General features: G+C 35.8%; 2 protein-coding genes across 2 annotated transcripts; one reads left to right on the top strand and one right to left on the bottom strand.

Moving 5' to 3' along the window:
* Nucleotides 1-3209: 3209 nt before the first annotated feature.
* LOC125475773 (patatin-like protein 2) lies at nt 3210-5505 on the bottom strand. Its single transcript, XM_048581114.1, has 7 exons — nt 5276-5505; nt 4871-5052; nt 4580-4766; nt 4164-4325; nt 3761-4069; nt 3426-3601; nt 3210-3306 (listed from the first exon to the last, which is right to left on the bottom strand). Exons 1-7 carry the CDS (start codon nt 5399-5401, stop codon nt 3210-3212), a joined length of 1239 nt encoding a protein of 412 aa, XP_048437071.1. The 5' UTR covers nt 5402-5505.
* A 3075-nt stretch (nt 5506-8580) lies between these two features.
* LOC103957038 (26S proteasome non-ATPase regulatory subunit 14 homolog) lies at nt 8581-11817 on the top strand. Its single transcript, XM_009369101.3, has 6 exons — nt 8581-8777; nt 9052-9229; nt 9733-9814; nt 10362-10538; nt 10616-10783; nt 11445-11817. Exons 1-6 carry the CDS (start codon nt 8636-8638, stop codon nt 11634-11636), a joined length of 939 nt encoding a protein of 312 aa, XP_009367376.1. The 5' UTR covers nt 8581-8635; the 3' UTR covers nt 11637-11817.
* Nucleotides 11818-12225: the final 408 nt, after the last annotated feature.

Raw genomic sequence — 12225 nt, 5'->3', positions numbered from 1 at the left:
GGCATTAATCCAAGTCATAAAAAAATCAACAAATACAGAACGCGTTGTCAAATCATGGTGTACCGCGTACTGGTGTTTGGTTTTTCTTTGTGAGATTTCCCAGTTGATTATAATTCATCCTTTTGGCTCATAGAGACTAGTTGGGCATGCTCAAGTACCGTTTCTTGTAGCTCTTTTGACTGGTTCTTGTTTTCTTTTCGACAAATTCTTGTTGCTTGACTACCCTGGCTTGGTGTATGGTTTTTCTAATCTAATTCTTCATTACCTTAGCTGCTGTCGCCAAAAAAAAAAAAAAAAAAGAACAGAAGAAATGTTATCTGTGGTTATAAATTTTCAACTAGCTAGAAGGTAATGAACTATTACATCCGAAAATATCTGCGACTATTAGAGCATGTCTAGCGGTGATCCAAAGGCCATGGCAATTGAATTAAATTGCCCTTGCTTCAAAAATTGTTGGTCTACCGGTGAAAATTTTGCCTGGCGATTGGTGGGCTCCAGCAATCCTGTTAGACTGCCCTTGCAATTCTTGCAAGGGATTTGGATCCTCGGATCCTCTTCCTGAGGATCCTAAGGATCAACGAACATAGACTGTTTATCAAAAATTGTACGGTCACAATTTTTTCCTTTTATATATTTTTTACGCAAAACGATGGTGTTTTACTTTTAAAAATATAAAAAGCATTTAATTAGAACCACACAATTTTTTATTAACAGTCAGTGTCCGGCGAGGATCCAAATCCAATTACAAGGCCTTGCTCCCACTGGCAATGGTGACATCATCCTTGCAACAGGGTGGGGTCCACCCACGTGTTGTACCTGGAGCCAAACGGGTCCAATTTTTGCGCACCACAACTGTTGAATTTTTAACAGTCTGTTGATCAAGATTGTTGAATTTCCAACGGTAAAGAAAAATTGAAAAATATGTTGATGTGCCACATCATGTGACATCATTTGGCTTATTTGATTTATAAAAAAAAAAACATATGAAAATCAACGGCTAGGGTTAGCCTACAGTTAAAAATTCGAAAAAAATACAAAAATATAAAAAACTTACAAAGTTTTTGTACTTAAAACAATCTTACAAAGTTCACAATTAAAGAAACGTTCAATACACTTAAAAAAATTTGAACAAACGATATTATCTACACTAAATGGGTGGAGGAGTAGACTAAGACAACCTAAGATCTCTCACTTACAAATGAAGAGGAAAACCATTAGATAGTAGTACTAAGTGACAATACTTACAAATTAAACATACTATCTAAAGTGAATAGTAATTGCCCTTACCTTTTCTCTTCCTAAACAGGTGGACTTACACAAAGGCAGTTATTGTTTAAAGTGAATAGTAAGGACAATTTCATTGCCCTTGCCCTTGCCTTCTCTTTGTCCTCCTAAAATGAGTGGACTTGCTCTTAACATCAACAATTCAAGCATAAAAGTCTTAAGATGGGGATCGCTCAACAAAAAGAAAAGTCTAAGCCAAAGAAAGTTGAGGTTTAGACTTATAAGCACATGGGACAACTTGATCTAATATCATGAAGAAAGTTAAGGTTCCACCATAAACCAATTGGTAATATAGAGAATAACTCAATTATTTATAAGCACATACAATTTTTTTTTTTTTTCACAATGTGAAATTAATACTCTCAACGTAAGACAGGGATGATTTGAGAAGTATATGTAGATGCTTCTTTTTTTACAAGTTAGTAGTATCTTAAGAAAGTTTTCCTAAAGAAATACAAATGTGAACCACAAATTAGTCAAGGGTGAAATCTGTGGTCATTATTCAGTTTAATTAGTATTTGTATCTAGAAAGAATTTTTACAAACGTATAAGAAAATTTTGCAGCTTGTCTTGCAGGTTTTTACCTCTTAGGTTTATGGAGGCGTTTGGGGCCTATGTCTACCCAATCTTTTTTTTTTTTTTTGTATTTTCTTTTTCAAGAGGGCTAAGGTCTATGCCCCCCCCCCCCCTCTTTTTCTTGTCTTGCAAGTTCTTACCTTTTAGGTTTATGGAGGGGTTTGGGGCCTATGTCTACCCAATCTTTTTTTTGTATTTTCCTTTTCAAGGGTAAGGTCTATGTCCCCCTTCTTTTTCTTGTATTCTTTTTCAAAATGGGTAAGGTGTATGTTCTCCGCCCCCCCCCCCTCTTTTCTTGTATTTTTCATTTTTCTTACTCTATGAGGGGTAAGGTTTATGTCCCCACTAACTAGGTGTAACTTCTTTTTTTATATCAATAAATTTCTCTCTACTGTCAAGGTTTTCCTAAAAGAAAAAATATAAAAAAAAGAAAAAAAAAAGTCACAATGACAAGGTCTTCCATGGATACACGAGGCAGATTTTATTGGATCTCACCTAATCATGAGATGACATTCTATACGGAGGAAAGATTTTTTTGTTTCGGAAGTGATCTTTTACCACAATGGTAGAGATGAGTATTGCTCTAAAACCATAGTGTGGATTCGAACCTCATGAGGTCGTGTATGACAAAAAAAAAAATAGAAGACTTTTTCGTTTCACACAAAAAAATTCAAATGTCCGGAATTCTTTTTCTTGGCTCAAACCGTCAAAGTCCAGAATACTAAATTGGCTACCGATGTGTGAGTATTCTCCGCAAAGTAGAAGTTTCGTTTTCTTTATGAATAACATTTTTGTTTCTTTTTTACGATTAGTTCCTTAATAATTCATGCATGGCTCGGTTACACCATATAGTACCAAAATCCAGTTTTTGCCGTACTGTTCTTTATTTGGCTCAACTCCGATCGAGCTGGTCTGTTTCAATTAATTATTTGGGATATCCATGTTACGTTTCTAATTCATGGGATTACCTTAGAAGGAAAAGGAAAACTTATGCTAAAATAAAATACTTGGGTAGTATATATAACCTTTCAAATAAAGAACAAAGAAACTTAACTTGGGTTAGCTAGAGCTAGCAGTATGCTCTACCTCGATTATCACATGAATAAAAAATGAAGGGCACAATGCTAATATCAGAACCAACATGTATTTATTGAGAGAAAATAAGTTCAGTACTGAATTACAAGACAAATAATTGTTTAGCTATCATTTCATCATGGCTTTATGATAGCTTTTTTGTTTTTCATAGACAAATAACTGAATGAAGGGGATAAATTCAATAGTATATAATCGTATACATGTAGAAGTGTATATACGGTCAGTATTGTATTTTGCCCTGGAATATATAAAGATCAGTTGGATGCTGCGTCCTTTCCATTTGGTGATGATGATTTCAGTTCATGAACTTTGCTCCTTTCAGCCCTCTCCCTTGAGAGAACTCCGGCCACCCTGCACATGGAATCAATTTTTGAAAGAAGAAATAGTCAGTGAAATTTGATATACACATATAGTTCTACAACTTAAAATTAATTTTGGATTTGGTGATGTGCTTATGCAGTATTCAATACCTTATGAGAGCCTCTTGATTTGTAATTTCAGGATGAACAGGCTTTGCTTTTCCAGTATCGAAGTCAACTCTTGAAACTGGTTTGTTTAACAATTTCTCCCCAACTTTTACGAGATCATTTAAGTTTCCCGAAGTAGCAATATCCACAGAAGCCAGAGTTCCACTCAGTGTGTCATCCTGCAGTAATTTTTCACTTTCACGCATTAATTTTTATACATATCTTACTAGCTAGGTTAATTCGCTATGTTAAAATTAATCATTTAGTCTAATAATATTTTCTTCACTTTACTGAATCAAAATGTTATTGGATCGTAAAATGATTGTGTTCACACGTACCTGAATTCGAAGATAATTGTCTGGAGACTCAAGAGCTTGAAAAACGGTAGCAAGGTGGAAATCAACCATGTCACTACTCGCTTGACTGAATATGTCTACCAGAGGAGCTGAAAAATTAGATCCAATCAACCATCCCAAAGCACCCCACTCAGATGCTTCCTTGGCATCGTACTTCTCCTCAGATGTTGTACCGGTACCCAGAGATATAACTAGGAACCGCTCATACAAATTTTCATTTACACCCAAAGGAACGAAATCAGGGTTACCCTTGTGGATTTGTTTTGTAACTTCGCTCATAGCAACCAAAGCCTAAAACAAAAGAACAAAAAATAATTAATACTCAAAATTAATGAACAGACACGTGTGTTCATAGTGAAAATTAATTAAGTTTTCGGATCAATACCGGGTTATTAGCAGCCACGCCACCATCAGTGAGATTGAATTCTCTTGTTTCACCAGTTGGATTAGTCGATTTAAATTGATATGCTGGAAGGTAGTATGGAGCTGCTGAAGTTCCGATACATATATCCGATAGCAAAACATCTAGGCTATTGTTCTTTTTCAACTAAAATCACGACAGAAATGCATATACAAAATCAAGAACCATTGCAAGGAGCAGAATATAAGAACATAAACAAGAAAGTTTTGGCAGTATATGAGATACTCATATTGTCAGAATTTGAACATGAACTTTTGATCAGATTGATTTTTGAGGGTACGAGAGATTCACAGTTTAGCAATACAATAGCAGACTCTCAGTAAGAAAATATTGACCCATATATATGTATATATAATGTTCGAATTAAGAGAGAAACAAACCTGATAGCTGGAGAAGATAACTGGTTGGAGCCGCTTTATATCAAAAGTTGGGATTACAACGTTAGTTAAGGTGCGGCGCAAGTGTTTGTCTCCTAACTTTTCCTTTACTACGGAATGTAAATACTTCCCATCATATTTTGGTCCTCCTAAAACTTTCAAGTTCTTAGCGAGGTTATCAACAATAGAACTGTTGTTAAAAGGAAAATAGCTAGGTTATTTTTCAGTTAATATATAGTCACCGTATAACATAAATTAACAAATTTAAGAGCTAATATATCTGACAATATATACCTGTCTTGGGGAAAAATTTTAGGGCAGTGTTCAAGATAAAAAGCGTTAATATCTTTAGCAGCATACAAGGGACGATTGTTTTCATCTGGGGTGGTAAGCATGGCAGTTACAAGGCCACCTGTGCTAGTCCCTGTAATCACATCAAAATAATCTGCAAGCCTTGCATCCTTGCCATCCAGTTTCTGCATATAGCCAACATAACTTGGTGTTATTATATCAATCTACCAGAATTAAAACACATGTATATACATTTCTTGATACTACAACTCCGAAGTTTTAAATTCGCCGCCCATCACGTGTTACGATATGGTTGAATCGTATTAGTAACAATATAACATGATGTTAGGATAATGAGCCTAAGTAATAGGCATATATATATGAGTTCTCATGCATTAGTCAATTTACCTGAAGCTCAGACTCCAGAAAACTGAGTATAGTTCCAGGAATAATCCCTCTTATTCCACCTCCATCAATGCTAAGAACAGTGATGAGGCTTCCATTAGTGGGAGAGTGAAGACATGATTTTGCCATGAATGGTATTGGAAGAGATCAAGGTGATGCACAGGACTTAATATTTTGAAAGTAAATCTGAGAGAATAAGTAGAGGTTTTAAGAATCTAAAAGGAAGGCGGTTGATCAAGAGGAATGCAGGTATGTCATGAACCTGAAGTTGTAGGCTTTATATAGTGAAAATTTTCAGTCCAATTTTAAAAATTTCCGACAGATATTTTGTTTAGGATTGTATTAAGGAAATTAAAAGTAGACAAATTCTTGTTCTACAAGGATTAGGAAAAAAATTAAGTTTCTTTGTACAAATTAAGAATCCTATAAGCCTAATTGGAAAAGGAAAGAAAGTGTACTTTCTTATTAGAATAGAAAAGTACACTTTCTTTCCTACGATAGAAATTCACAGTGCGAGATATTAAGACCTAGGGTTTGTCGAAGCAAAGGAGGTTTTTCTTGTAAATCAAAGGGGTTTCATACTAGTGAAATATCTCGGTAATCCACGGAGTGGACGTAGGAGTTTTGACAAAACCATTCTTTGTGTTCAATGCGCGTGCGTTTTCTTTTGTGTGGTGTTTTTGTTGTTTGTTTATTCTTTGTGCTTGGTTAATTGTGCGATGATAGTTTGTCAAAAACAAGATCATGGAAAAAGCATGTTTGTACTTCAATACCAACATGTATATATACTAATTCCACGTAAATCTCACGTACTTAGAAATATTATATACTGTTTATCCATAACATGTAAAAAATACCATGTTGGTATATATTTCACATATAGCAACGTACTGATCTCACAAGTAGTCACGTAAAATTTTCGCATGCAAATAATTTTCAAAATAGCAATGTACTTCGAAAAATTCATATGCATTGTTGCCGTGGAAAATTCATGAATCATATCCACAACTAGGAAACATTTTTTTGCTTATCCGAATACATGCGACATGGCATGTGGTTCAGTATCCTAGTGGACAAAGTGATGAGTTTGTACACATGTGTTCCGGGGGTTCGAAACTCTCCCCTCCCTAAATTTTAAAAGAATGGAATTTAAAATAATATGGTTAGAGACTACATATAACTCGTCAAACTTTTTTTTTTTTCAACAAACGATATTATCTACACTATGAGGAGAAGGTGAGCGTAGTCTTACAATGGGATATCAATAATATGGTTCAAAATCGTTTTTTACGAGAATCGAACCTAAAACCTCTTACAAATGAAGATAAATATCACTAGACCGTATACAAAGTGACATAATTTGCCACCTTGAGACTTCTATTGTAGACTGATTCAGAACGTCCACTAATATTCCTAAACGCGTACGTTTTTCAACATGTATTAATATTGGTATCGGAAAATTCCAGTATTTAACGTCTGGAAATTCATTAATTTGTGGCCACTGCTGTCCTTATCATCACCAACTTACAACTTGTTCAGTCTTTCGCCTCCATTAGCATTAGGCATTTTGATTTTGATCGTTTCATTGTACGTTGTGTGCTCATGATAGCTGTAAGTCTGCAACTACAAGCCACACGCTGTTACATTCTTCTAGTATACAAAGAAATTTCAGATATCAAGGAACTTGAACGTCGTGTTTTCTTAGTGGCATTTGGTTCATATGAAACATTTAAGGTGCATTAAATTGTATTGACATTTCGTTGTTACAACTGAAAGACTAATTGGCAATATGAAGAGTAGCCTAATTACTTAAACATGCAATTTTCCTACTTATTGGATGTTGGATTCATACTCTCAACAAAACAATCCTCTTTTCAAAGTAAATTTGAATGAAGTTTCATACCCATTATTCGGATTAATGATTAATTCCAGTCCAACCCTTTGAATTAATAATTGCCAAAAGTGAGAGAAGAATGGTTGGTAATCAACCACTAATCAACCAAGAGATATATTGTGAGTGTTTTAATGATTTTTTTTAAAGCAATAATAATATTATTTAGACACATAGAAATCATTAATAATATTCTCTAATATATGTGAGAGTATTTAGTCGTGTGGTTAATTGTGTAAATCACCATAGCTAAACAATAATTTTAGTTAAAATATATTGTGGGACTCAATTGTGTATAGGAAACTAACATGGTATATATAAGTTTTTTTTTTTATTTTTAAAAATGGGAACAACTGGTGGCAAGCCACGTTTATCCACTCATTTCTAGGGCCGATAAGACTCACAAAGGCATTTCAATCTCCTCCTGGCCACAGTCAAGCAAAGTCACCAACTTGGAGTTTCGAACCCAGAATCTTCTTGTTTTTTTGTATTTTAAGAGCCAGAATATGCGCCCTTAGCACTGGGCCACTTACTATGATTATGGTATATATAAGATATGAATGTCGCTACTATTGTCATATGTTTTGCCACATTTTCAATTGCCACAAGTATTATCCTTAAATTTTTACCTTTAATATGACTTACATCCTTTTTTACTTTACCTTTTAATCCTGTCAAATTTTTATTATACCAGTAGTGTTTGTTTATACTCCACGGTTTTGTAATGAAGCAGCGCACTTAGTTGCATCTTAATTTTTGTAGAAATGGTGGTTGCCATGAATAGGAATGGTTTTATATGCTCTTGCTAAGTTTATAAACGTTTCCATTCGTATCTAATAAAATTATTTTACCTCTTAAGAAAAATGTTTATAATATAAGTAGATGACAGACTTACATTTCAAATTATGGCACTAATTGATAAAATCGTGTTACAAACTGCACTATTAAAACCACAGTGTAGTTTAATAGTTACATTGAAAAACTTCTCATGTGAAAAATGAAATAGCATTGCAAGTGCCCCTCTACCATAGTGGTGGAGAGGAGTATTACCCTTGCACTACGGCGTGTGTTCGAACCCCGTCGGCTCCCTAATCTAACATCTAAATTTAACAAATCCATCATTTGACAAAAAAAAAAAGATGAAATAGCAGTGCCCTCATATTTGTCTCTAGTTTGGGCAGAATCCATCATTTGACCAAAAAAAAAAAAAAAGATGAAATAGCAGTGCCCTCATATTTGTCTCTAGTTTGGGCAGAAAATGTTTGTATTTCATCGTAGGCTCAGCCCACTAGTCATAAGCAGCCCAAACTATTAACTGGACCAATCAAATAACGGCCTATCAGATAAAATTAAACAAATTTTAATATAAAGAGGATTTTTCCGAATATTTATTTATAAACGAGAGCAGAGCTGTCTTGCTAGAAAAGAAAAGCAGAGAGCTCCCCAAACCCAACACACTGAAAGCGAAGAGAATGTCTGGCATGGAGAGGCTTCAGAGGATGTTCGCCGGCGCCGGAGGAGCTTTGGGCCACCCTCCTCCAGATTCCCCCACCCTAGATTCCTCCGAGCAGGTTTACATCTCCTCCCTTGCCCTCCTCAAGATGCTCAAGCACGGTGAAGCTCTCTCCTTCCTCTTTCTATCTTCCAGTAATTTACGTCTTCTCGAATCAGCTTGAATTTCGAATCTCGAAATTGGGGTTTAGGGATTTGATGCTTTCTGGACATTGGATTTGGGATTTGTTTTTTGGATTTCAAAACCCAAAATAGGCTAGTATGTTAGTAAATCATGTCTAAATTATTCATTTGGGATCGTAATTAGGGTTTCTGGAGTTCTTATATGTAGTTAAATTTTTTTCTTACTCGTGCTTTGGGACTTGATAATTAATAGGAAGGGCGGGAGTCCCCATGGAAGTGATGGGATTGATGCTCGGTGAGTTTGTGGATGAGTACACTGTTCGAGTTGTCGATGTCTTTGCGATGCCGCAGAGTGGTACTGGTGTTAGTGTCGAAGCTGTTGACCATGTTTTCCAGACTAACATGCTTGATATGCTGAAGCAGACTGGAAGGTATCCACTTTTCCACTTTGATTAATGAAATTTTGGGTAGTTGTTGAAAATGCTTTCCACAAGTTCCGTTTTCCGAGTTTTAAGTGATAAACATGTCATTGCTTCTTCTGGCTTGCACATATATTACATTCAATCGTTTTTTTTTCTTTTCGGAAAACCACTAAGTTAATAAGAACTGTATGATTCAGTTGGAGAATTTTATTGTAGAAGGCGTTCGTGCATGGATTTCCAATGTAGCTCTGAGTTTTAAATTTTTCATTTCCGTTTGTGAGAAGCTTGATAATCGTGGATTTTCGTGAAGATGAGTGCAACGTGAAGTTTGTGTTAGATGATTAGTTAGAATAGCTTATTAGAACCTGCATTGTTAACTTGTATAATACTTATACAATTGTGTCATGGTTTCACTCTGTGTTCTGCTGCTTCTGCACTTTTCTTGTTATGAATGACTGTCTAGTTATGCTGATTCCCTATCATAATATATGTTCTACTGATTGGCAATGCAGACCGGAGATGGTGGTAGGGTGGTACCACTCGCATCCTGGATTTGGCTGTTGGCTATCTGGTGTGGACATTAATACACAGCAGGTTGGTTTGATTCATACGTAATATTTCATTGAGTTCAATTCATTTTTTTGTTGAGATAACACAAACTTCTAACCATGCGTAGAAATTTTTTTTTCTGTTATATTAGTTTCTCTTAATATTAGATATTATATTTATTTGTGGACATCAATGCATGTTGATGTCTTTGTTATGAAGAAAATAGCTGGTTTTTAGGCTCATTGGCATTGCTCTGTATTGGCTATTAACTTCTGTCTATTTTGTTGTTACAGTCTTCCTCTTTGGACCCCAAATATGAGGATTTCCTCTAGGCTTAAATTTCTCTAGGTTTAATTCTACATATTTATTTTTAGTTGCCACTGACGTTGAATCTTTGATGTGTTTAAATTCCTAATAGTTTACCAAGATCATATGTGTGTTCATGTACAACATGCTTTGCTCCTTTTTTTTCATCAACTAAGATTGAGTAATGGTATACCATTACCGGCAGTGATGCCCTTGATTAGAAACTTGATTGTTGGTTGGTGTAGGAGGGCTGTGGTAAGTAATTGTTATGCTTTTATTCTTGCAGAGCTTTGAAGCTTTGAATCAACGTGCTGTGGCTGTGGTGGTTGATCCCATCCAGAGCGTGAAGGGAAAGGTCGTCATAGATGCCTTCCGCCTCATTAACCCACAAACAATGATGCTCGGCCAAGAACCACGGCAGACAACTTCAAATCTTGGGCATCTGAATAAGCCATCCATTCAAGTAAGTCCTAAACAAGTAATTTTAATCTCCATTCTTTGTGATCACCACTTTTTGACTTAATGCAATTTCCTCTTCAGGCATTGATCCATGGGTTGAACCGGCATTATTACTCTATAGCTATTAATTACAGAAAGAATGAGCTTGAGGAGAAAATGCTGCTTAACCTCCACAAGAAGAAATGGACAGATGGGCTGACACTTAGGCGATTTGATAATCATTCAAAGACAAATGAGCAAACTGTTGAGGTAAGCAAGGTTTTTTGAACCTTAAGTGTGATGGTTTGGGCTATTGAATTTTTATGTTGAATTGGGTGTTTATCGCTCAAGTACATGTTAGTGATATTTACCCATGGAACCAAGTTAGTCTATTAGCATCGTGTGCACTTTGCTTTCTTTATCAGTATGAGGTCATCCGTTGGTTATGGTTTCTATTGAAGGTGAGTAGTAGGTGGTGGATGATAAGGAAAGCAATTTAGGGCCACCGTATGCCTGATAATCTGCCGTAACAACTTTCATGTGGTAGAATGTTCATAGGAGTAGTTTATGTAAGTTTTAAACCATTAAATCTGGTTGTCTGCTAGGCAGGTCAAGATATTTCTTTGACTGTCCAAAAATCTAGGATTGTAGTTTAAGAAAAAACCAATGGAGACCTGTCTCAGTGTTGTGTGCCTGGTTAGGGGTCCTTGTCCTCACAGAATAAAAACTATAAGGACCTGCCAGAATTAATTTTCGAAAAGGTTTGAGGTTACCCTTTGTACTATAGGTCTATCCTCTCTTGCTAGAGGGACTGTTGGAATGTTTTGTTCAGGAAATTCAAAGTGTGAGCTGGTTTGGATTGATTATAGGTCCTCTAAAATTTAATCGCCCAAAGTCACGATGAACTTCTTTTTTCTTTTGGCTTCTGCAGGAGATGAAGAACTTGGCTGTCAAATACAACAAAGCAGTTCAAGAGGAGGATGAGTTACCACCCGAGAAGCTTGCAATTGCCAATGTAGGAAGGCAGGATGCGAAGAAGCATCTCGAAGAACATGTCTCCAACCTGATGTCCTCCAACATCGTTCAGACCCTGGGAACAATGCTCGACACTGTCGTGTTCTAGAGAGTTGTGAGTGTGAAACGAGTCTTCACTGTTTCAGAAGGCATTGAATGGTTTCCATTGCTTTGAACAATGGGCGTATGTAAGACTAGTTTCATAAAACTTGCTGCATCTAGATGCGTCTGTTATATTTGGAGAATTTTCTACTTTCAATTAAAACCGTTACCATGTTGGTTTAAATTTACTGATGGATTGTGTTCATAGTACATGAAAAGGGTGTTCCATCAGTCTCCTTTGCTTCTTACCTTCCTATTTAATTTTGTGAAACACATCGCCTTTTACATACTACATCGAAAAGCGCCACTCCTATCGTGGTGTCCCGTTTCAATGAAGTAATAATATGTTTGAATTTCAATCCTCATGGTGTTACGTTATTGGATCGGAATATCCGGTGACATTGAACTTATTTCATATAGGCCACTCTCCGTGAACAATGCCATCCCAAAGAAACGTCTTTTAAACTGTCCACGTTACGCACATCTTTTTGTCGGGAACAGGTTGTCCTCTATATAAACAAAGCCAAGGTTTAATTTGATATATTTACTTTTTGGCTGAGCATATCCAATAAAGATTAAGTGAGTAGTCAAATCTT

This window comes from the organism of the source record quoted next, unplaced genomic scaffold (assembly GCF_019419815.1).
Source record: "Pyrus x bretschneideri cultivar Hongxiangsu unplaced genomic scaffold, Pyrus_bretschneideri_v1 Contig1, whole genome shotgun sequence".
Taxonomy (NCBI): Eukaryota; Viridiplantae; Streptophyta; class Magnoliopsida; order Rosales; family Rosaceae; genus Pyrus; species Pyrus x bretschneideri.
Note: the sequence above shows the minus strand (reverse complement) of the source record. Positions and strands in the feature narration are given on the sequence as shown.

What these genes read in the sequence shown, in the direction of transcription:
- LOC125475773 (XM_048581114.1), bottom strand. Translation starts at nt 5,401, where the DNA reads ATGGCAAAATCATGTCTTCACTCTCCCACTAATGGAAGCCTCATCACT. An exon ending in TTCTGGAGTCTGAGCTTCAG is followed by an intron (nt 5,053 to 5,275) that starts GTAAATTGACTA and finishes GGCTATATGCAG; the next exon opens with AAACTGGATGGCAAGGATGC. An exon ending in ACAATTATCTTCGAATTCAG is followed by an intron (nt 3,602 to 3,760) that starts GTACGTGTGAAC and finishes AAATTACTGCAG; the next exon opens with GATGACACACTGAGTGGAAC.
- LOC103957038 (XM_009369101.3), top strand. Translation starts at nt 8,636, where the DNA reads ATGTCTGGCATGGAGAGGCTTCAGAGGATGTTCGCCGGCGCCGGAGGA. An exon ending in CCTCAAGATGCTCAAGCACG is followed by an intron (nt 8,778 to 9,051) that starts GTGAAGCTCTCT and finishes GATAATTAATAG; the next exon opens with GAAGGGCGGGAGTCCCCATG. An exon ending in ATGCTGAAGCAGACTGGAAG is followed by an intron (nt 9,230 to 9,732) that starts GTATCCACTTTT and finishes TTGGCAATGCAG; the next exon opens with ACCGGAGATGGTGGTAGGGT.